Source organism: Trachymyrmex cornetzi, unplaced genomic scaffold (assembly GCF_001594075.2).
Source record: "Trachymyrmex cornetzi isolate Tcor2-1 unplaced genomic scaffold, Tcor1.1 scaffold83, whole genome shotgun sequence".
Classification (NCBI taxonomy): Eukaryota; Metazoa; Arthropoda; class Insecta; order Hymenoptera; family Formicidae; genus Trachymyrmex; species Trachymyrmex cornetzi.
The window spans coordinates 5,270,453-5,293,082 of record NW_017300169.1 but is presented as its reverse complement, the minus strand read 5'-3'; the positions used below and the strand labels follow the sequence as shown (position 1 = coordinate 5,293,082).

The window sequence follows — 22,630 nt, the reverse complement described above, 5'->3', positions numbered from 1 at the left end:
ATCCTATTGTCCAAAATAAAATGTTACATGATTATATTTAACCTTAGAATAACACGAAAAATAATTCACGATTATAAAGTAAAATGTCCCCGAACAATAGGAGTATGGCAATAACAACAACCTCAATTTATGTTTACGTTATATTCCAATGCATAATTTCCATCTATTTACAGTGGATTTTGCTGTATGTAATTATTACTACATATAGTACCGCAATGCGTAGCCAACAGGCTGTTTTAATAGTGACCGCTCAATTTGCATACAGAGAGAAACGTTCGTCGGATACCTATTCAATTTATTTTAACACGGCCATCGACTATATTAGAAGCAATCATAAAGCATGATGAGCGTTTGTGATTTCTCATCTAATTTAGTGACTTAATTATTTTTGACAGTCCCAAAAGCTTCTTCTTCGATCACTTTCTAATATTTCGTTCACTGTATTTTGCTCTTGCTACGTTGTTTGTATCGTGCTCAACATTCCAAAATTAATGACGGAAATTTGAATAACAAAGCTCTCTTCATTAGGAGAAAAACATTTTTTTATCTTTCTACGCAATTTCTGCTGCTTGCAAGATCGTAAAGCGCGCGTAACAAATATGTCGAGCATCATGCAAGTCATCGTAAAACGAGCGCGTTTTTTTCTCTGACACAAAAAAGTTAACGAACATGTTCAAATGTGTCTCCGCGTATGCAAATACTTTATCATTGATCTTAAAATCGTTAAGATCCACTTAAGAATATTTGATCTTTTTAGCGCATATCATATAAATAAGATTTCAAGATTCATTGACAAATACGAACCCGTTGTTAAAGAAACAATGTAAACAAAATTTTTTCACAATTGCAAATCACTTTTTTGTAATTGCCGAAGATACTTAAATATTTTGCATATTTCCACAGAAAGTATATATATTGGAAGTTGAGTTGTTTATTCACATCGTGAATATGTCTTAAAGTATAAACGAATTATGTAAACAATTTACATATGCTAAAGCACTATTTGCATTTTTCAAAAATTACGCATTCTTTCTTTCTTTTTTTCGCTACAGCCCGTATTGCATAAATACGAGAATAAATTCGTTTATGCAAAATAAAGAATGGTCGTACCATTTAGACTTTTGATATACGTCGGTCAATATTGATTTTTTAGGAAATTTGTACGATACCTGCGGTTAGCATGTACATGCATAATTTTTTTGCGTATGCAGTGAATGCAAAAAATATTTGTACAGAGTAGATATTTAAAAAAAAAAATCTTATTTTAAAAAATAAACATTAGCAACTCATTAACAAAGAATAAAGTAAACTCTATATTTTTCAAAATTATTTTACCTAAAAAGATATGTAATAATTAAATTTAATTAAATATTTAATTAAATAATTAAAAAGGCATGTAGTAATTAAAGTACATTTTCTTATAAAAATAAATAAAAATGAAAAATTGTATTATTAATACTTACGTATAAAAAGAATTCATACAGTCGAGAAATTTTTATAAAATTATAAACACTTTTTTATTTATATTAGAACAGAATATACATTGTATAAAGTTTATAATTAGTGTTTATTTTCTACGAATAAGGATTCTTTAATAAAAAAATTTCCCCTGTACGAATATTTTTGCACTCACTGTATATACTGTTTTTTTTTTTGCGTGGAACTGTCCTACATCGGATTACGTAATAAAAAAACTCTTAAGAAAACAATCGTCTGGTTACAAAAGCACTTCCAATTCCGTAATTGCGAATGTGTAACTAGAGTGCTTTCCAGCATGACACAGTCAGACACAGTGTAACACAGTGAATCATTACATCCTTGTTGTTTGTTTACGTTAAACAAGGATGAAACGATTCACTGTGTTACACAGTGTCCGACTGTGCCCTTGCTGAAAAGCACCCTAAATAGCTTTATATTCGCTTCTCTCACGTGATTTTACAATATGAAAAAAGCGAATAATATTTTTGGATTTCTGCAAGTATTTATCTACATAAAGGTCTGTTTTTTTTATTCCTACATTAGTATGTATTAAAACTTTCTTTCTCGTTTTTTCGCCAAATTTCAAACATATACCTATTTCACTTTAAGTTCCAAAGTATTACTAGTTCAGCTACAGAAAACAGATCTCTAGAGTACATTTACTGCTGAGAATGCGAGTTTTAAAGAAAATATGCCATCCCATATAGTATACTTTATCTAAGGGACGTCTTAGAACATTTTTAGGAAAGTTCTCTAAATGTCTTGAGAACGTATCTTGAAATTATGTGCTGTATGGGATGAAAAAATTAGAGCGATGAAGTTCCACGTACACAATTATTCGTGCCGCGTGTAAACAATTCTGTTACGGCGCGCCGGGATCGCGTGAAACAACGTAGAAGACTAACGAACACAATAATTAAGCGCATTCAGTCTGTCTAGCTTATATCGTCTAGATATATCGGTTAGATCACGGGTTAGGTCATAGGAGCACACACGACACAATATAGCCAATTATACTGTCAATTTTTCTACGAATAGAGGAATTTCATTCGCGAGTAAATTTGTCACTTTTTTTCAAATACAATCAAACAAAATCTGGGACGATCTAACAGATTTTCTAAAGGATTATCGGATGATATTGCTTGCGTAGCGCTCAAAAGTTAATTTCATCGCTTAGATGAGCCATTCAACTATTTTCATTGAATCTGAGAAGTTTAAATTGGACGCCCTCCAGATACACAGGATTGAAACACGTGACTATGATGGATCGCTCTCGCGTAACTCTGGCAATATTCCGAACAATTTGTGTCTTATAATTAAATGGGTACGTTGCATTAATTCGATTGCGAATATATTGCGAGGCATAAATTTCTATATATCGTTGTAGAAGATGTAACGAAGTTAAAGCTTCACACAGAGGTGGAACAGCTTACTTTCGTAAGCGCAATGTCAATCCTGCCTTTCGGCACGTCTCGAAAACAGCGTAGGTCGTTTCCCGCACGATCGTAAACGAAGTTGGTAATTGAAGTTGGTACAGACGATCGCATGTACACAGGCGTGTCCACGAAGTGTCGTTAACGGTGATTAAGTCGTGACGCCGGAAATAATCGTTGCGTTTATCGGAAAATCTAATTTCAGGCCCGTCAGACGCAATATCCATGGACGCGGAGTTTAGCGATAATTTCACCTTTTCGCTCGCAACAATTGAAGAACTAAAATAATTAAATCGTCCATTCACCATTTATTCGGTAATGCAAATTTTCAATCGCAAAGAATTATCAACGAGTCATTAACTGTTGCAAGACAAAACGCGGTTTTAAAGCATCTAAAAATATAACTAAATACAGATTTAAAAATGATTTTGTTGGATTATTTAAATAATTATATAGAACGCCCAAGGTGGTTACTAGAATGTCAACATTTTTTTCAGTATTCCTCATATCATATTTGTCTTTCCTACATAATTATTTTTATGCAGGTCTAACAAAAGCAATTTTAAATTTGCATCTAAATTTTTAGATATTTCAGCAAAATTATTTCTTCTTGTATTTAATAACAATTAATAACCTTCACACACACACACACACACACACATCACACACACACACACACACACACACACACACACACACACACACACACACACACACACACACACACACACACACACACACACACACACACATTAGAAATGTAAAATAAAATATCTCTCTCAGAATATCCCCCAGTTCTATTTACGTTAATTCATTAAGATATAATTTCGCGATATGTAAAGATCTAATTGTTTAAATGTAAATCTCCTATTTACAGGTAACCGTGCAGATTTTTTCTTTCTTTCCCTTTTTTATCATCGTATAAAATATAAATTATAATACAAGTTCCTTCGGAAGACGGTAGGCGTTTATGCGTCACGGCAGATGCAAGTGAAAAGCGTCCTACACTATCAATCCGTGCGTTAATACCACTTTAGATAAAAATATTTGCATAGCCCTGCAGTTCCACTCGTGTGCACTCACGTTGCACTTATTCTATCGTAAAATGAGACCCGCATGCAAAATCCTGTCGTCGTAATACATCTGACAGAATAATGGGAGATGTATGTACAGCGTAATAATGGCGAGGAAACATAATGCACAAATTCTAATCTACGATTAGTAGCTATGTCGCATTCTACATCAAAAGATGATAACATTAACAAATTATAAAAAAAATGCTTTCTTCCATTTTTTATGCAATGGTACTTCCAGGAATTATTATTTAACGTGTTTTCGTAATACTTTCGCAAATTATTATTTAATGTGATACTTTCATGAACTATTATTGCAACACCGCGCGAGAAGCATCCGCAATTTTATTCTCTCAAATCGTACTATTACACTCCGATGAACAAACAATTCGTGTTAAAGTTTTTTTCTTTTACAAAATAAATGGATGGGGTTTTATATGACGGACATGGAACAATAAATTGAACGTTAATCGACAATCGAGACACAATCATCCAATCATACTGCAGCTTGTAACGACATCGCGAACGACTTAACTTACGATACTTAAATTACGTGATGATGCAACTTACCTGTACTGATCGGTAAATATCCTGAAAATAAGAATATTCGTATTTATTCGATAACGTTCAACTATGTTCAACATGCAGTTAGTAATACTTATGCTTAACTCGCAAAACGTGAAAGATTATCGTAATCCGACGATCAAACAACATTACTGAATTGTAACGTACAGCGCGCATTTTCCCGTACAGAATAACAAAATTTGCCAGACACGATAATAGGCAAGCGTAAATATATATAGTACGCGATATATTCGACATTTCCAACTCTGAACTGAAAGACCGGCGAAAAGCAGCAAGAGAATATTAATTATTACGCAGCGAATATAATCCCTTTTTTTTTACAATGTCTCTATAATGTAGAAATGATGACGGGACTCAACATGGATTATGCCCATTTTAGCCACCTAAATCTACGCTCTAAATCAGCAATATTACGTAATATTTCGTAAAGCAATGTCGCTGTTGCGTAAGCGCGAAATTTGCATGATTTTATGCTAAAGCTGTGTGTATTCGTTGCGTATACGTGAGGTCGATGCGATCTTGTGTCCAAGTTTGCGATCACCAAAGAAAAATTATCGGAGAAATGCACAAAAATTGATGATATAATTTAAAAACAATAAAAAATACCGACAAGTCATAAGGCTCACAAGCGTAGATTGCACAATCATATAGTCTGTAAACGATCTTTAACGATCAATTAACAAAATTTTTTAACATCTCGGACTGGTAATAATAATAATTAATAATTATTTAATTGTATATTATTATCTCAATATTTTGCAGTACCAACTGAAACTAACATATTAATTATAATTTTTCACTCAACAATGTAATTATTATGTAATACCATATGTTATATTACATTTATTGTTGAGTACGAAATTACATTGATATTATATTATATTACTTTTAGTTGGTGTCGACTGGGCATATTTTACCTAGTGGTAAAATGACGCATCACATTTGTAAGAGATGTATTTAATTAAAATAGGAATTAATTAAATTTAACGACAAAGATAGACAATATTCGCAACGTTAAAACATAAAATCGCAATAGAGATAAAAAATTTCACACGGAAACGTAACATGCACGTTTATCATTAGTATTCGGGAAACAGATTGGTCGTCCACGTAAAGTTATATTAGTGAAATATTAGGTTAATTATTAGGATGTTGCTTTACATTGGTGATGATATACGGGGGTGTTGAATGACTTGTTAGTGTGGAATCTAAGTGTGGAATAAAACAAAAATGAGTGTTAGATAATAGGATCGAGTACATACGCTCGTTCAACAGGAAGCTCTGTCTCTTTGAACCTGCAACCCAAGGATCACATACATCATATCGTCAAACCCCAACACCCACTAGCGACGGTAAAACACTTAAATAGACAACAGCAAATAGATGATGCTTCTAAATTACACTTTACATACGTCAGTACGATATTATCTGGAGATATCAAACGTTAGAATTGCGTAAAATGAATCAAAATTTAGATCTGCAGTTTCTCGAATTGAGGAAATGCGGATACACGGAAATGATGATTTCGTTGAAATATCTAGAAATTTAGATACAGATCTGAAAATAATTTTGTTGAACTCTCAAAATAATTATGCAACACGCTCGAACTTGTTACTATTATAGAATGTTAAAATTTTTTACAGCATTACTCATTATATTTGAGATTCCTATGTAATTATTTTGATGGTCCAACAAAATTATTTTCAGATCTATATTCACATCTAAAGTTTTAGTTACTTCGGTAAAATCGTTATTTCTGTGTATACGTAATTCATTTCTATAAATAAATATCATTATTTTATTATTATTACGATTTTTTAAAGAATAATAACATATTCGGAAACATCATCCCGCTGTAGACGATTGGAACATATGTGTATGCAAGTGAAGTAATGATATCTGTGTGTGAGAAAAAGTAAGTAAGAACCAAGTAAGCATCACCGTTATCAAAAAGCTACGATACTTTGTCAAGATACACAAAAGCACGAAGACCAATCACGAACTGATTACGTATGTATAGTTGTGGGACCAAATGACATTGTTACACGCATAAATCACAATTGCAGACAACGAAGATATCACACGTTCATTACACGTACATTACAAAAACGAAAATCTATTTTTTAATTATCAATGATAAAATCGAATTTAAAATAGTATAAGTAATAGTGTACAATTTGCGTATATAATTGATACAGTCGTGTTAATCATCTGAGTCGTTTATCATCCAACTATTTCAAGGGAAGATAACGTATCTTGTCGGGTATTATGCCGGCAGTATTGTCGGCGCCACTAACAAAGGTCTCTTCCGTTCTCTATTTTATCGGCTTCCGTCTGAAGCTATGATATCTACGAAGAAGGCACCTGCATTATCGATACGCGTTCTCTTCGTTGCCGCAAAAACGTTCCCACAACCTCCAACGATATTACAGACTGGTACTGTAGTATGTACTGGTAACCAGAGTAAATAGCGGAGCGACGAACATTACGATTAATTTACGACTGAACGAACACGCGATGAAATTTTCAATCGTAGAATTACAGAAAGTGTTATAATGTGCACGCATGCATATAGATTTCGTAACACATGTGTATATTACAATATTATTTTGAAATTTAAGCGAACAATTTGCGTCATTGCAAATCAATAATTCGCACAGTGCGATTTGAATAAATAAATAAGGCGAAATGGTTCTTCCTGCGCAAAATTGTGTTAATTTGTGTTATGTATATTTTTAATCGTGCGAACGCTGCTTCAACGCTTGTATAATTATGCATTTTCAATAAAACATGTTTGAAGTGAAATGTCGAACTTTAGATCGAACTTTAGATGTCGAACATTTTCTTTGCATGTAAAAGATAAACTATAAAATAAGTCTATAAATACGTTTCTGTAGTTAAGTATTTCTCATGTAAATTTTGCTTTTTGCAACTTATAACGGAGTAAGTTAATCGTGAAACTTCTTGTGAATAAAACTTTTAACTACACACGGAGAGAACACTTTTGCTGGATACAGACTTGAAAATCCAATTTTGTTGGATTATCAAAATTTTTATGTAGAAGGATTATGTCAAACGTAATGAGCAACGCAGCAAAAAGTTTTGACATTCTAACAATCAGCTCAAGCGTTCTACAAAATTATTTTGATAGTCTAATAAAATTTATTTTCAGATCTGTATCTATCTAAACTTTTAGATACTTCAGTAAAATCGTTTTCTCCGTGCATGAAAGAAATTCGTTAAAATATCCAAAAATTTAATTAGATATAGATCTACAAATAACTTTGTTGGACCATCAAAATAATTATGTAAAATACTTAAATTAGTTGTAAAAATGTCAAATTTTTTGCAGCATTTCTCATTAAGCGTCTTACATAATTATTTTGATAAACCAACAAAATTATTTTTGGATTTTCGGATGTTCTAGCTAAATTTCTAGATACTTTAGAAAAATAATTCTTTTCAGTAAATAGGAAAAAAGTAGATTACAAAATTATTTGATTAATGTGTGCATTCACGAGCAGGCAGTGAAGTATGATATGATAAATATTATTAAAATCACGTGTCGCGTTTTATAATAAGTAAATAAATGTTACTTTCATATTCAATCAATATTCTTCATAAAGCTGATAAATCCTCCTTCTCGAATGCGTTTAAAAAGGAGTATTATGGGCTTTTTCGCAAGCAGCGTCGAAACAACCTTCACCAATCTATCTTCGTTATTCATATAAGCCCCGATTTACTGATAATCGATTTATAACGTCATCGCGAGGGGTTGAAAGGAAGAGACCGCGGAGGAAAAAAAATATTGAGGATGCTTACCTCTCGCTGGCGATGGAGCTGTTTCGAGACATCGACTTCGGCGACATTTCGAAGTCGCTGTCACTCCGGTACAGGAAACTCTCCCTCCTCTGGGGCAGCGTCTGGAGAACAAGCCCCGCGCTTGGTGAGGCACCGCCGCCACCGCCGGCGCCGCCATCCAAAGTCGAGGCGCCATTTTCCACGTCGAAACTGTAATGAGAAACGTAAACTCTCATTAGAAACGAGTTACAGATTTCTCACCTCAGAGGACTTGAGCGCACAGAGTCCTCTTTATTCTACGTCGCGTCCACACGAGAAGTAATAACTTTGCTCTAACTTTTAGTCAGTAATCTTGGATTACGATGTCAGCGAGAAATGATTCTCGCAGCAGAATTTCGCATAAATCCACGACGATAGCGCGCATAAATAACAATTTTTCGCTTGCAAAACTACTCTCGGTCCGATAAAACAGGTTTATGAGTTGTATTGTGTATACGGAAATACAAAATATGGCCTGTGCTTTATGATCTCGTTGGACGGAATATAGAATATCGCCATAATAGAATACCGCCTCGGTATCATGAGCAAGATGAATGGAGCGCGCATTAAAATATATTGATGACGAATCCGGATACCTTTATCAATTTCTGTAGTCTGTAAATGTATCGCGTTTGGTTCTATAAGAAGCAATGAACAAAATTGATTAAGCTTTCTTTTCGCAATTGACTCGGTGCCCTCTTGATCTTTCTTTAAAAGTATACTCGAGGACTCGTGTGCCATTTTTCGATCGTGCTTTTTTATTACTCCTTTAATATTCACAATGTTTTTCTTTTATTATATATGATGATTCGTTCGTGTCCCGGGTTAATTTTCATGTCATTTTTACATTTATGAAGATCTCATAAAAAGTATAATCTCATGGAAAGCACGATAACAAGCTACAATCAATAATAATAAATTGGACTTTTATAAATATACAAAAAAAGATATTAAGTATTTGTTATATAAGGTAAGATAGAATAATTTCTGATGTGATATAATTCTAAACGAAATAAGATTTGAATCCATTCTTCGAATTTAATTTTTTTCTGGTATCCTTTAGTACCTTCCTCATAATGAGATTATCAACTTAAACCTTGAAATTGAATTTAGATCTTATTATGGTCAGAATTGTACCTATCATGAAATTGTACCACCTTACTCTATACTTTAATATCTTTAAAAAGTTGTATGTTAAAAAAAAAGAAAAAATAGAGATTAATATTTAACTAGGTACTCCTAGTATTTCAAAGAAAAAATGCGCAAGACACGAATGACTCAATTGTACATAAAGGTTTACTCTTGATACACACAATTAAGTCATCAATATTCGCAAAGTAAAAACGCTTTTTATCAAGCATCGTTCCTATTGGATTTTTGAAGTTTTCGTTAGATACTATATGTTTTATATAGCATGTTTGTATGTCTGATTTTTAAATATAAGTACATTTCTTTTGCAACAGAAACAAATCCTAACCGTGATTAACATAGTTAGGTTTAAACTTCGATTTGAGTTTCAATGAAAACAGCTGTTCGAGGTCTTCGACCATGTAGATACGAATTGGATGAACTAAAATAAACGTGTTGGAAATTGAGAAACCTAAATGGAATGACAAAAATAAATATCTGAAATACGCGTCCGTTTCACAATAACACAGCGTAAAAAGTATGTGCTATTCTTTGACGTCATAAAAACAATTCCACATACATCGTTGTACCGTTGTTCTATTATTCCGAAGATTCAGCATATTTTAGTGTAAAGCCAACTCGAAAATAATGTTAGGTATGTTTCAGATAATTACACTTTTTAATACAATACAATTTTTTAATACAATTAGTCGTACAAGAACGTTATTAACAATTCTTTGAGAGAAACTAAGTATATTAAAAATTAAAGCTATATATGTATATATATATATTTTTTTTAAATACATTATATTCACTAAAATTTATTTACTTAGTGTCACAATTCATTATTATTGATGCTTTCCACGAGACTATACTTTTTACAAAATTTTTATAAATATGAAAATGATATTGATCGATGGATTAGCCTTTCCAATTTCCAAATGTAAATCTGATTGAAAACATCTGGAAAATATTTTCAACAAAGATGAAGCTTTGAGAAACACGAATATTTACTTTGAATTATCTTAGCACATTCAAAAAATTTGGAATTTCTTACCCAAAACTCTGGCCGAAAATCTCGTGGGGAGCATATCTCGGCGAACAATTATAAATATAATTTAATAATGATGATTGGACGCCATACTAATTAAATAGCGTAAACTCGGGTAAGATATAGTCATACGGAAAAGATGACTTCAGAATGACTACAAAAATACTCTATTTAGCCAAATTTTCCTAAATGCATCTAATGCACTTTTAAAATTTAACTTTAATTAATGAATAATAAATAAGCTTAAAGATTAAATACAAAGTAATAAACAGGAGCACGAAAGCCGAGCCGGAATAAATAATGTTAAAAATTAAAACAATTCCGTTACAAAGCTTCATGCGAAAATATATAAATAAAATATAAAAATCTCTGATTAAAATGTCAATTTATTATAATATTCAGCAACGAAACCTCTCTTCATCATGATGATCGTGCCAATCATGTGTCCGAGTTGTGTGTAAATTTAACTGTTACAATTGATTTATGCTACGGTCATATTTCGGGATTTTGAATTTTTAATACTATTTTATATTTACATTATAACATTATCATGATATTAATAAGATGACCTAATTAAGATTAAAACGCTTGTTATTTGTATCATTAATGATCGTCATATAAATATAAGCACTCAGATCCGGCTTTCATACTTCTGTGTGTGTTTACCACTTTATTATATAATTTTAATTTTTAATTTAGAATGTTGACAACGCTCTTGTACCATTATGAGTGTATAATCATTTTTATAGTAACTTTTTTAATTATATTAACTAAAATGGAAATAATTCTTTAGTGATATATCGTGTATTTAAGGAAAAAGATTTGATTAATCGGAGAAAATTCATACGTATGTGGAGCATATACTCCACATATACAGCCGCCATATATGATCAACACGTTGCAGGTGGAAGAAAAATCTGTCAACGAGCGACCTTAATTAGATGAAGCGTAAAATGGGCAACAAAATCTTCCTCATTACGCTAACGACGAGCAAGCGTCTTCTTACGATGCCAAGAAATGTCGAGTTGTATCCTTTTTAGCTCACGTTGCATCATAAATATATCTAGTTAAGACCCGTGGGAATTCTAGCAGATATAATTGAAGCGAAACTTTTGTCACCTGAGTGCTCATTAAATCAAATCATTTATCTATTTCACACGTGCCTTCGCGTGATCTTAACGTTTAATGAAATTTCTATGAATTCCTAAAAACAGTCTGAGCAAATTGATGCCCATAATGACTTTCGATAATTTAAAGCAGAGTTTTTACGTAAATAAAAAAATGTAATTATTAAGTTATCTCCCCTAAAGATGTTAATTACATTTTCATAAGAAAGAAGTCGATCCGTATGAACTCGTAAAACGAACGCGGCTGAAGGTAATATAATACAATACCTTTGTGATACTTTATGTATATACATTCTACTATTGCCCTCGCTGCGTCGCATTGTAGCAATGAAATTGCATGTTTTCAAAGAGTGTCTGTAAAGTCGGAAGCAAGCAGTTACCGTGGTCACGGTAGTTTGCTTGCAATAATGCGGCCGTCACTTAATTAATTTTTCTTTTATTTTCTGTTTGCATCGAGAGAATATTGCGAGCGCGGTTACATTTTTCCGTGCACGATAACAATCATTACATCGTGTTATGTAAACTGTGATTAATTTCGTAACCTTGTCATTCAATATGACTAACAGTCCGGCCATTGTCAATGATAGAGGTCCATGATTGTGCCCCGCGCAATCTGAACGTAAATGCTATTGATAAAGAAATGTATTACGTGAAGATAACTATAACACACTATTTGCATGAAGACATTCGTCAAACGAGATACGCACGGCGGACAAGGTGCGTTTGTTTGTACATGACAGAACCAAGCCTAGACAGCCAATATTTGTTGCATGCTGAAGTATAAATGTCATTAATACGTACTTCCGCGATTCATAAGCCGCATCTATCAGCTCAAAAAAAAAATCTCCAAAATTAGACTTCCATCGAGTTACGTTGGCACGTCGTTACAGGCATCGAAACATGCAATGCTAAATTCTCGATGAATTTCAACGAATTTTATTTAGTGAATGTTTCAATGCGACGCGAGATAAGGGTTCTTCACTCAAACAATTTATTGGTTTAATTCGTACAACAATCGTATGTTGACGACACTGCACAGCTGTTGTCTGCCGCTTTAATCGCAAAATCTGCTGCTGGAAAAATTATTTATTCGACGCCGTTTATTGGCGACACTCGGCACAAAAAGCCATGCTCGTAAGCAAGTATTTGTGCGTGTTCGTGTCTATCGATTCGTAAATTCACGTGCAATTTTGATAGATGTTATATACGTGAATCGCCAGTTCAGCAAGCTACCATTAATCTCCGGACATATAAAGGCAAATGCTATTTATTACATTTCGGTACGGTACGAAATATTCAACTATTTATCCCAATAGCAATCGCAAATCAATGATAGAGACAGAATATACAGCTGTAAATCGGATTTGCTATTTATTTGGATCAATTGCTAGTCGATATGATCAGAATTAATTAAATTGTCTATAATATATGCAGACACATGGAGATAAAAGCTAACGGATGGTATCAAAGGAACAGAACGAATTGAATTGCTCAGGTAATTGACTATAGAACGACTAGTTTACTAACATCTGCAGCAATACTCTGCTTCGTTATATCTCGACGAATGCGTGCATTAATTGATTTCGTGTATCATTTACGTATCGCGGCGCATAATTAAACGGCCGCAAGAGTACTATCGATTGTTTATCGAAACTCCTAATTGATGTAGCACGCTTGATTCAATTGACGTAGCTCCATCAGCGTGCGAATTTCGCCGGAAGTATGCGTTATGTGTGTGAAATGCATCGTTCCTATACGCGCAATTAACACACACACACTTAACACGTATCACCTTCGGATCATCCATGTTGTCCGTGATTGCTGATCAGTTACCTGAGTCCTGCAGATATTATTTATCCGGCCGACAGAGGAATCCGCGGCATTATTGTGATGGGAAGTTCATCACTTATAGCTCGCATTCCGTAATCGATAACGAAACCAAAGGTTTCATTATCGATTTCGAAATGTGATTTCGTGTGAATTCGTCATCATTTATAGCCACTTTTCTGGCCAGTTTCACGGCAGGAAGGTAGCTATAAATGATGAACTTTCCCTCACGATATAAATGCCACGAATTCTTCTGTCGGCCGGATAAATAATATCAGAACTCAGGACACAGATTAATACTTTTCCGCGTTCGCGTTTCGTACAAAGCAAGAAGAAAGGTACGCTTAGCGGGATGTGGCAAGGTCGTATCGAAAGAAACTTTCGTGCCAAAAAGAAGGCGAACTGGTTCAGAATTGTTTAGCCATTTGATGAATATAATATGCAAGTTATTTCTTGACAAGAAATATGTACATATCGAAAGTTCATTTTAATAAAGCACTGCAAATACCTATACTATCGCGTGCATGCATTAGGGTAATTGCATTAAGGTAATGCTCGTTTTACGGCGTTCGTGATTGCTAGATTATCAGCCGACGTCGATTATTCTACGCTCATTTCCTAATGCATCTTCTCTATCGTGCTGAGCGAAACGCTTTAAGACGTAACATCTTCGGCAATGGAGCACTGTGTATAAATGTTTCGAATAGTAATTATTTAGATTGACAGATTTATTTACACAGTCAGTTCTGTATTCTTTATTCATTGGAACTGAATTAGCCATGGCTATTCCTGAACTTCTCTCCGAAAGTCAGTATTCGTATCATACAAATGACGAATTATTTTATCGTTAAAAAGGGAAAAAGCAAGTATAAATTATTATGTTGGAATTAAATAACACTGGTCAACACTAAAATTGTATTTTGCATCAAAACAGTCAATTTTTATTAATTTTGTGATGTTGATAAGAAATATCAATAAAAATGAATGTTAGCTCTAGTTTTCATGACATATTATATATTAATAATACGTTTAAAAAATTGGGGTTTAATATAAGATTTAAATGATATATCCAACATCATTTTGTAATACGAGTAAAAATAATTATTTCTGATATATTTTTATTTACTGAATGAATCCGTTGTGGATTTTGCTGTCACATTACAATTTTTAGAAAAATGACGTGAAAAAGGTACTAAAAAATGACAATTTTAATAATAATGTATATAAAGAAAGAGCTATTTTCAAATTAATATAACTTGAAAATAAAAAATAACATTAAAACGAACTAAAATGCATTTCAAAGCTAAAAATTGTTATTTTCGCGTGATGTAAATGAAATTTATAAATAAAATTTACTGCCGATGCTATAACGTCATAAAAGCTCCCAAAATTGTGTTTTGGGAATCAAATTTAAATGCAAATTCATAAGCAGGCAAAAATACATTGGAAATGACTGCTCACATTTGCAATATAAAAAAAGATCATTTGTTACCAAGTATATATATAATTGAAGGAAATAATATTTTATAAATTAAAAGTAAATCAATAAATGTGTGACACATTAGCAACAAATTACTGATAAATTTCTGTATTCGATGATAACACAGCAATTGTGTTAACATACATTATTTTTATCATTAAGAAGGAAAAAAACAATTACAAGTTATTACACTGGAATTAAATAGTTGAGGGAAGTAATTTTTCTATAAATTAAAAGTGAATCAACAAATTTAGAAAATATAGCAACTAATTAATAACAAAATATTAATAAACTCCAGTTTGATTGTACTGTAGTGGCTGTGCCAATTAGGCACGTTTAATTTCTCATAATTATGTACAATATTTCTTTGTGTGGCGATAATTGTAAAGATTATAGAGCACTTACGGAACTGCGACGTACACCAATTTCGGGTGCGGCTTCACTCGTGAGAGCATAGAAACGCACCCGCTGTGCCTCCTGAAGGAGGTCAACGGAAGTGTTACTTTCATGGTTCCCGAATCCCTACGCGCCAGTCTGGGAGCGACTTCGTGGGATATAACGAGGGCGTACTCATCCATCTTGAAAAACGTTTGAACACTGTTCTCCGTTTCTACTGATATTTATAAGCTTCACATGTGCACGTCACGGTAGCATCCGGAGAGACCAGAGTAGACTTCCATCGACCGTTATTTATCTTCAACGATTTGCGTTGAGTGCGTTTACATCGAGGTTGCGTAACACGACGTGTTTTTCGAGTCTTCCTATTACTGAACTGTTTCTCGGTCCAACTGGTTGTAGCAATTGGATTAACACCGGGTGAACGACATTATTGATTGAAAAATCAACTCGTACATGCGATATTTACGATTGCGATTGCGTGTTGAAAGTAATTATTTCGCTCTCATTAAAATTTCTGCGAAATGTCATCGTTATATCAGTTCATTAGCCAATTTATATACAAATGATCTCTTCCAGAAACACTTTTGAAACTTTCTCTGTACCGGTTCGCAATTTATATCTCAGCATTATCATAAACGTGAAAATATGACTCTTTCAGCGCGAAAAAGGTTCCATAAAACATTCTTTTAGTCAGAGTAATTTTTTACGATGTTATTTGTAACAGACCAGACATCAGTTAACAGAATAATAGCTCATACATTACGATCCATGTCGTACAGAGAGTCACGATGTAACACACATCGCAGTTTTACGAACAAGTTGTATTATCTGCGCCGTGAGATAACGTAACCAAAGAGAATTTTGGTACTTCGTATAACTCGACAATTTAGTGCTTCAGTCCTATTTGAGTTTCGTGAAAGTGCTGGCCATTGTTTACCAACTATAACCATTCTGCCCGGGAAACAGTTTTCATCCAGGTCACGCTTTCAATTCATCAGTTAATTGAGGATTCACTTTTATTACATTTTAAAATAAAAGTACCGTGAAAAAAAGAAAAAAAAATCAAGATTATAACGTATAAATAACATAACACTACAATTAGAATTTCTAACAAAGTCAATATACTCTTTCGAGTGAGAGTCGAGCTAATAATTTTTAATTCCTTTAATTCTCAAGGAAATACTGACATCCAACTATCATCTGGATTACAATCCTGACTTTCACGTTTCATTTTCTAGTCAATTTGAAATGTTTACAGCGATCTCTCAGACGGCAGAGTTGACAACACTAGCGGCCATTCGTAAAATTGATTCCCATCTTTCCTGGGAGCACCGAGAAGTTGAGAGAGAGAGAGAGAGAGAGAGAGAGAGAGAGAGAGAGAGAGAGAGTGTGTGTGTGTGTGTGCGCAGACGGTCATCCATATTGCCATGATATCTCCGCTGGGTAAACAGAGCGAGAAACGCTAAGATGGGAATGCATCATTCATGAAGCGTTGCAAGAACATCCTTACAAGATGCGTCTGAGTCTTGACGGAATCTGTAAAGTTCTCCTAACGAGAATATGCGACGTTATCTCGAAATAGATGACAGTTGGTTACAATCTCGGCCGTGGGTTTTGCCGATTAATTGGAGCAACTTATAACTGAGTCCTCGCCGGTCGATTTCCCTTAATATATAGTTGAGCAAAGGCTACACTGATAGCGGATTGTAAATGGATTTCCGAGAAGACGGAAATGTAATTATTATATCTTCTGCAAAACAATTTGCAGATTTATATTTTACAATAAAAGTTTTCTTTTTGTTTAATATTACGTGTTGCAAAGAACGCTTTTTTCACATTAATTAGATATAGCCTGATAATATTTAAAAGCTTTATTATCTACAGTTATCTTCGTAAAATATCTTATCCTTGTTTTTTTATCTCTGATATGATCTCTAGTTCATTAATTAGATATTTTGATTTACTTTAATTATCTCTTGAAAGATAAGAAGTGCTTTTGAAAGAGTAAAAAGGAAAAGAGGGGGAAAAACGAGTTAACTTAATTACGATGCGAATGATGTCGAACACTTTTCTAGTTTCGCCATAGGAATGAGTCTGAAGTCACCTTAAATATGTTCTCTTAAAATTCGAGATTATATATGATCACTTTTAGATTGAAAATATTTTGTTTTTATTTTCCGCAATAATTAGAACTGTGCGATTAAAATCTAAATAATAAATTTCAAGCATGTTGTTGTACTTCTATGCATAATAAAGATATGACATTATCATAATAAGAATAATAATGGAACGAAGAAGTCTGTCTCGAAGCTATTGCTATAAAGGTACTATAAGAAACAGAGGTGTTAGGTATATTGTTTTCTTAGAACAAAGACCTCAGCTATTAATGCAATACGCTAATTAGTGTAACACGAAAGTTTGTGCTTGGGGCAATTAAATTAGTACGCTTTTAAAATCACGCACATGAGTAAAGATTGGAAAGGACGAGAAGAAAGTACGCAAATAGCACACCGGAGAAATATCTCGGTACATTATGCAAAATTAAAAAGATACCGTTTGAAATATATCTGTATATTTGGAATAGCGTTATAAAGATCGCGAAAAAATTATTCGCATCTTGAAGATGTTTTGATAAATAAATAGTGCAGCTATAAAATGAGATAAAATTTATTTGTATTAAAGTTAAAAATAAAACAAAAATAAACAAAAGACTCCTCTTAATCAAACAATTAAATAAAGACAATTAAAAGGCGTTAGGAGTCGGTAAACAGTGCGCAAAGTATCTAATAAAAAATACTTTAATAATTAATCGACATCACTTTATCAAAATCACAACTATGATAATAATATTTGTACAAAGAAATAAAAAAATTGTACGATTTATTGCTATCCCATTAGTAAATTGACTTCCTCATTTACTATGCAGAAATATCAGAATCCTCGAAATTATAATCGTTAGACCCGTTTCATTTACTACAGCTTAATACAGGCTGCGTTTGAGGAAACGCACTATCAATGCTATTTATTAACGTTCTTTGTTTTACATTTAATGAATGATAAAGATAGAATGACACAATAGCGCAAATAACGCGTTCTCCGAATAGTCATATAGTACTTGACATTTTTCTCATGGCTCGTATATCGATTTCAAAAGCACAGTTATAAACTGTTGTGATTTCAAGATGCAATAAACTTGAGAAAATACAATAAAGATTCTTATAAATTGGAGAAGATGAAAGTTTCTTCCGTAATCGAGAGAGTAACCAACACGAGAGTCAGCATCCTTTCTGTTCACAGAAAGAAAGAGGGAGAAAGAGAAAGAGAGACCTTTATTTTTACAATTTTCTGTAATATTTTCGGTTCGTATCTGGACACCGTTGTAACTTATTTATCTAGTCCAATTACGTGTATATCCTGTGGATAAATTCATTACGGATTTACGTGACAACGCCAAACTCAATGAAGTTCCAAATTCAATGACAACCTAGGTCTCTGCTGTGGATATCAATTAATAAACCTGTATTAATCATTGGCTATGGTGTAAAATCGATTTATCAGAATCAATGCTAAGGTAACTCGTCGTGTATGCTATACATTTATTACCATTTTTTTCTTTATAACAACTAGTCTTTTCAATGATTTTTCCGCGAATATAGAACGTACAGTAGTACGCACAAAGTTCAGATATCTTTAGCTATATGTAAAATTGCTTATCCGCTGTAGAACAGCAATAATCATAAAGTAAAGCCACAGGAACAGGTTCCAAATGTTTTGCATTTGGAACGTACGCAATCATGGTCGATAATTTAGCCGCTGATGTGTTCGTGATATACATACAAATGACTTCGATTACGACAAATGTTTGAATATACAGAAAAACTAATAAAGCCAATGGAAAATGGAAGACGTCTCGGATTACTTTCAATACGAAAAGAAAAGTCTTTTTTTTTACGTAAGCTATCAATGTTTGACCCCGCTGACAAATGTGTTTCATTATTCCTTCGATAAGTCTTTCCAACGTTGCTTTTTCAAAGTATAAGAATTAAATTTTCTAAATTCCATTACATCGTTCACATTTAATATTACATACATTCTCGTGGTTACTTTTTACAAAAGATATTAAACGTTCCCTTTATACATACTTTCCTTTATAGAAAGGACCTTGCACAGTAATTAATATGAAAAATTGAATCTCGGTAAAATGAATTATCCGTTATTTAAGCCATACGTATTATACACGCGCGTACTTTCTAAAACTTTTAGAGTAAATTTCACTTTAAAAAGTGAAATCTCACTCTTAAAGATTACAAAATTAAACCATCTTTTTTCAAAACCTGACTCAATTTTCACTCTTTAGAACGAGATTTTACTTCAAAGAATTTGAAGATTAACATTTTTTGTTTTTACCACAGTATAAGTTATTGCTCTTAGGATATTCGTAAAACACATTGTTTCCTTTTTTAAATGACACAATCTCGATGTACACACTCACACGACTACGTCGAAATATCGATCAAACGCGCACAGCGATCGATTGGACTTAACCATCCTGCATTTACAACTCGAGGTCTCGCAGAAGCACCCTTCACGAGAGCACTCAACGACAGTTTGTCATTAGATTGTTAAACATTTGAACTTTAGTGCGCTGGCATCGGAGTACCGCTCACGTTCACGTACGAGCAAACGTCGAAGTTTGTGAATCGCGCGAGGGCTCTACATCACGACTAATCACGAATTAACTATTGGAATCAAACGGAATTGCTTCCGACAACTGTCCTGATATTTCAAGGCCGTGGGGAAATGTCGATACAAAGTTCAAAAAGATCTTTACTTCACGAAGAGCGACCAACCTCGTCGGTCGCGTGCCGGACGCGAACTGACTCTTGCCATGCTGGCGTCTGTTGCTTATACCCACAGTATAGCTGCGCGCATCACGCTCTCGAAGTCTGCGATCATTCTCGACGAATGAAATCGGTTTGCCACATATATATAAGCTTGCACTTCGCTTATCTAACGACGATAGGAATCCTCTATCTCCCTCTCACAAGAGGCCCTCGTGTTTTCCCTTTCGATCAGAGATTCTTCAAACAAACTCCGAAGCAAATATTTCCTTTGCGAAAATGTGATCAGTTCTCTCTCTCTCTCTCTCTCTCTCTCTCTCTCTCTCTCTCTCTCTCTCTCTTCTTTTGTTATTTAATTTCAAATATTTTTGTAGCTAATCCCCAAATTAAAATTCTGTTGAATTCGTCGTGGAGAGTAGAATATTCCATTGGATATTCGAGTAACTTTAATTGAATAATCAATTATCAATATGTCAGGAGAGATGAAATATGGAATGAATTAAGGAGATTTAACCTTGATATTATAAATAGAATCATTGTGTGTCTGTGTCATATTTCATCGTTGTACGATTTATAACAGTACACAAATATAAAATTGCCGTTTTCTGCGAAGTTAATAAATTCGCATTAATCGTATAAGCGTGCTTCATAGAGCGCAATAAAGAGTACTGTAAGATTACGCAAGCATCGAATCGCGTAAATATTTCCGTAAAACATGACAGATATTCGTTGTAGGTCTTCGAATTTCGCGCTTATTCGATTATAGTGCTCAACATAGTCTTCCTCTGGCGCAACGAAAGCGCAAAGAGATTGTTGCAAAATAATTGTGAAAGATTAAACGTTTGTATATGTAGGAGATAACGACAACGATCTTTTATTCTTCTATATGACGATGAACAATAGGGACAACGGATATGTCGGATAAAACAATTTCATTTGTGACCGTTATTTCAAATGAATAAACGACCCATTGATGTCAATCGTTGTCAGAAAAATAAAAGGGATTATCAGATGGAACAAAAGAATAATACATTCCCGATTATTCGGCATGTGCTTGGGATTGAATTGTATCGTCAGAAATGTGATGTTAAAAAGCTCTGAGAACACTAAATATACTGTTATCTCATGAGCACACTCATTCTTTATAAAAATATTGTAATCAGTAACGTAATAATAGTATATAATTATTTTAATCGTAATTATCGCAACGCTATATCGTTAGCGAGAGAGAGAGAGAGAAAGAGAGAGAGAGTCATTTTAAATATCTACAATCACGAGAGATTAACACTATGAAAATTTAATAAATTGGAATTAATGACGACCTGATTTATATTTTATTGACGCAAATTGAAGAATTAACTCGAGTGGAAGAACGAACAATGACAGGCAAAGCGATGTTTATCGCAAGGAAAATCGATGCATCACTTAATTGCATCTCGCGAAATATGGTTGTCTCTAATTATCCATAAAATATATTACGTAATGTAACGATAAAGAAAGCTCATAAAAATGCAAAATGATAACGAGTTGATAATATCTCGTTTCCAGAAAATGAAATATTTATTTATTAAAATGATTCGATTTATCGAATTCATTGAACTGCCTATTTGTAAATATTGTAAGAAATAAGTGAAGTAAGTTTTATTAAATGTATTGATAAGAAAAACTATTAGGCTTTATATAAGTTACATTAATTACATTAAATGTACTGAATATTATTAATAAAATAATCTTAGCTATTATAGGTAATTACACAAAATGTATATATCTAATAGAAGAAATTAAAATAAGAATAGCTACGAGCCAAACAAACAAATTTTAATATATAAATATAATAGTCTTGACATTAAACATAAAAATAAAATAACATGAGAATATATGTGTACCTAAAACTAACGTTTCGACCACCTTCGAGTCATTTTCAAAGTTCGAAGTCAAAATGTATGTCATGTTATTTTATTTTTATTTTTATGTTTAAAGTCAAGGCTATTATATTTATATATTAAAATTTATTTGTTTGGCTCGTAGATGTTCTTATTTTAATTTCTTCTATTTGAAATCTTTTGAGCTATTCTCTATTATATATCTGTATATATCTATCTATAATATGTATATAATATCTGCTCGATATATGGCGTATTATATTTTCAGAGGTGATAGGTAGATTAATATATGTGCGGAACCTTTAACCAATAAATAGCCATCAAAACAACGATTGGCGAAAAAATGAAAGTAAAGTATTACAACGTTATACATAAATTGCAGCTGCACTTTGTCGAGGTAACTTTTACACTTATCTTATAAACCTGACGTACATCATTTCGGAGTATGTAAACTTCGCCGCGAGTGCGACTTCGTAGTTTTATT

The 22,630-nt window shown here is 33.1% G+C and overlaps 1 protein-coding gene across 9 annotated transcripts in view; it reads right to left on the bottom strand.

Annotated features, from left to right (window-relative positions):
- Positions 1 to 22,630, bottom strand: part of dnc (phosphodiesterase dunce) — a 215,054-nt gene that overhangs the window by 88,746 nt on the left and 103,678 nt on the right. For 5 of the 9 annotated variants that reach the window (XM_018519405.1, XM_018519408.1, XM_018519399.1 and 2 more), the window contains 3 exons: positions 8,393 to 8,581; positions 5,833 to 5,865; positions 4,556 to 4,576 (listed from right to left, as the gene is read on the bottom strand). In XM_018519405.1, coding sequence (XP_018374907.1) covers positions 4,556 to 4,576; positions 5,833 to 5,865; positions 8,393 to 8,581 — 243 coding nt within the window. Of the gene's footprint in view, positions 1 to 4,555; positions 4,577 to 5,832; positions 5,866 to 8,392; positions 8,582 to 15,428; positions 16,018 to 22,630 lie in introns of those variants that run through there. The other 4 variants (XM_018519406.1, XM_018519400.1, XM_018519401.1 and 1 more) reach the window with 4 other exon arrangements.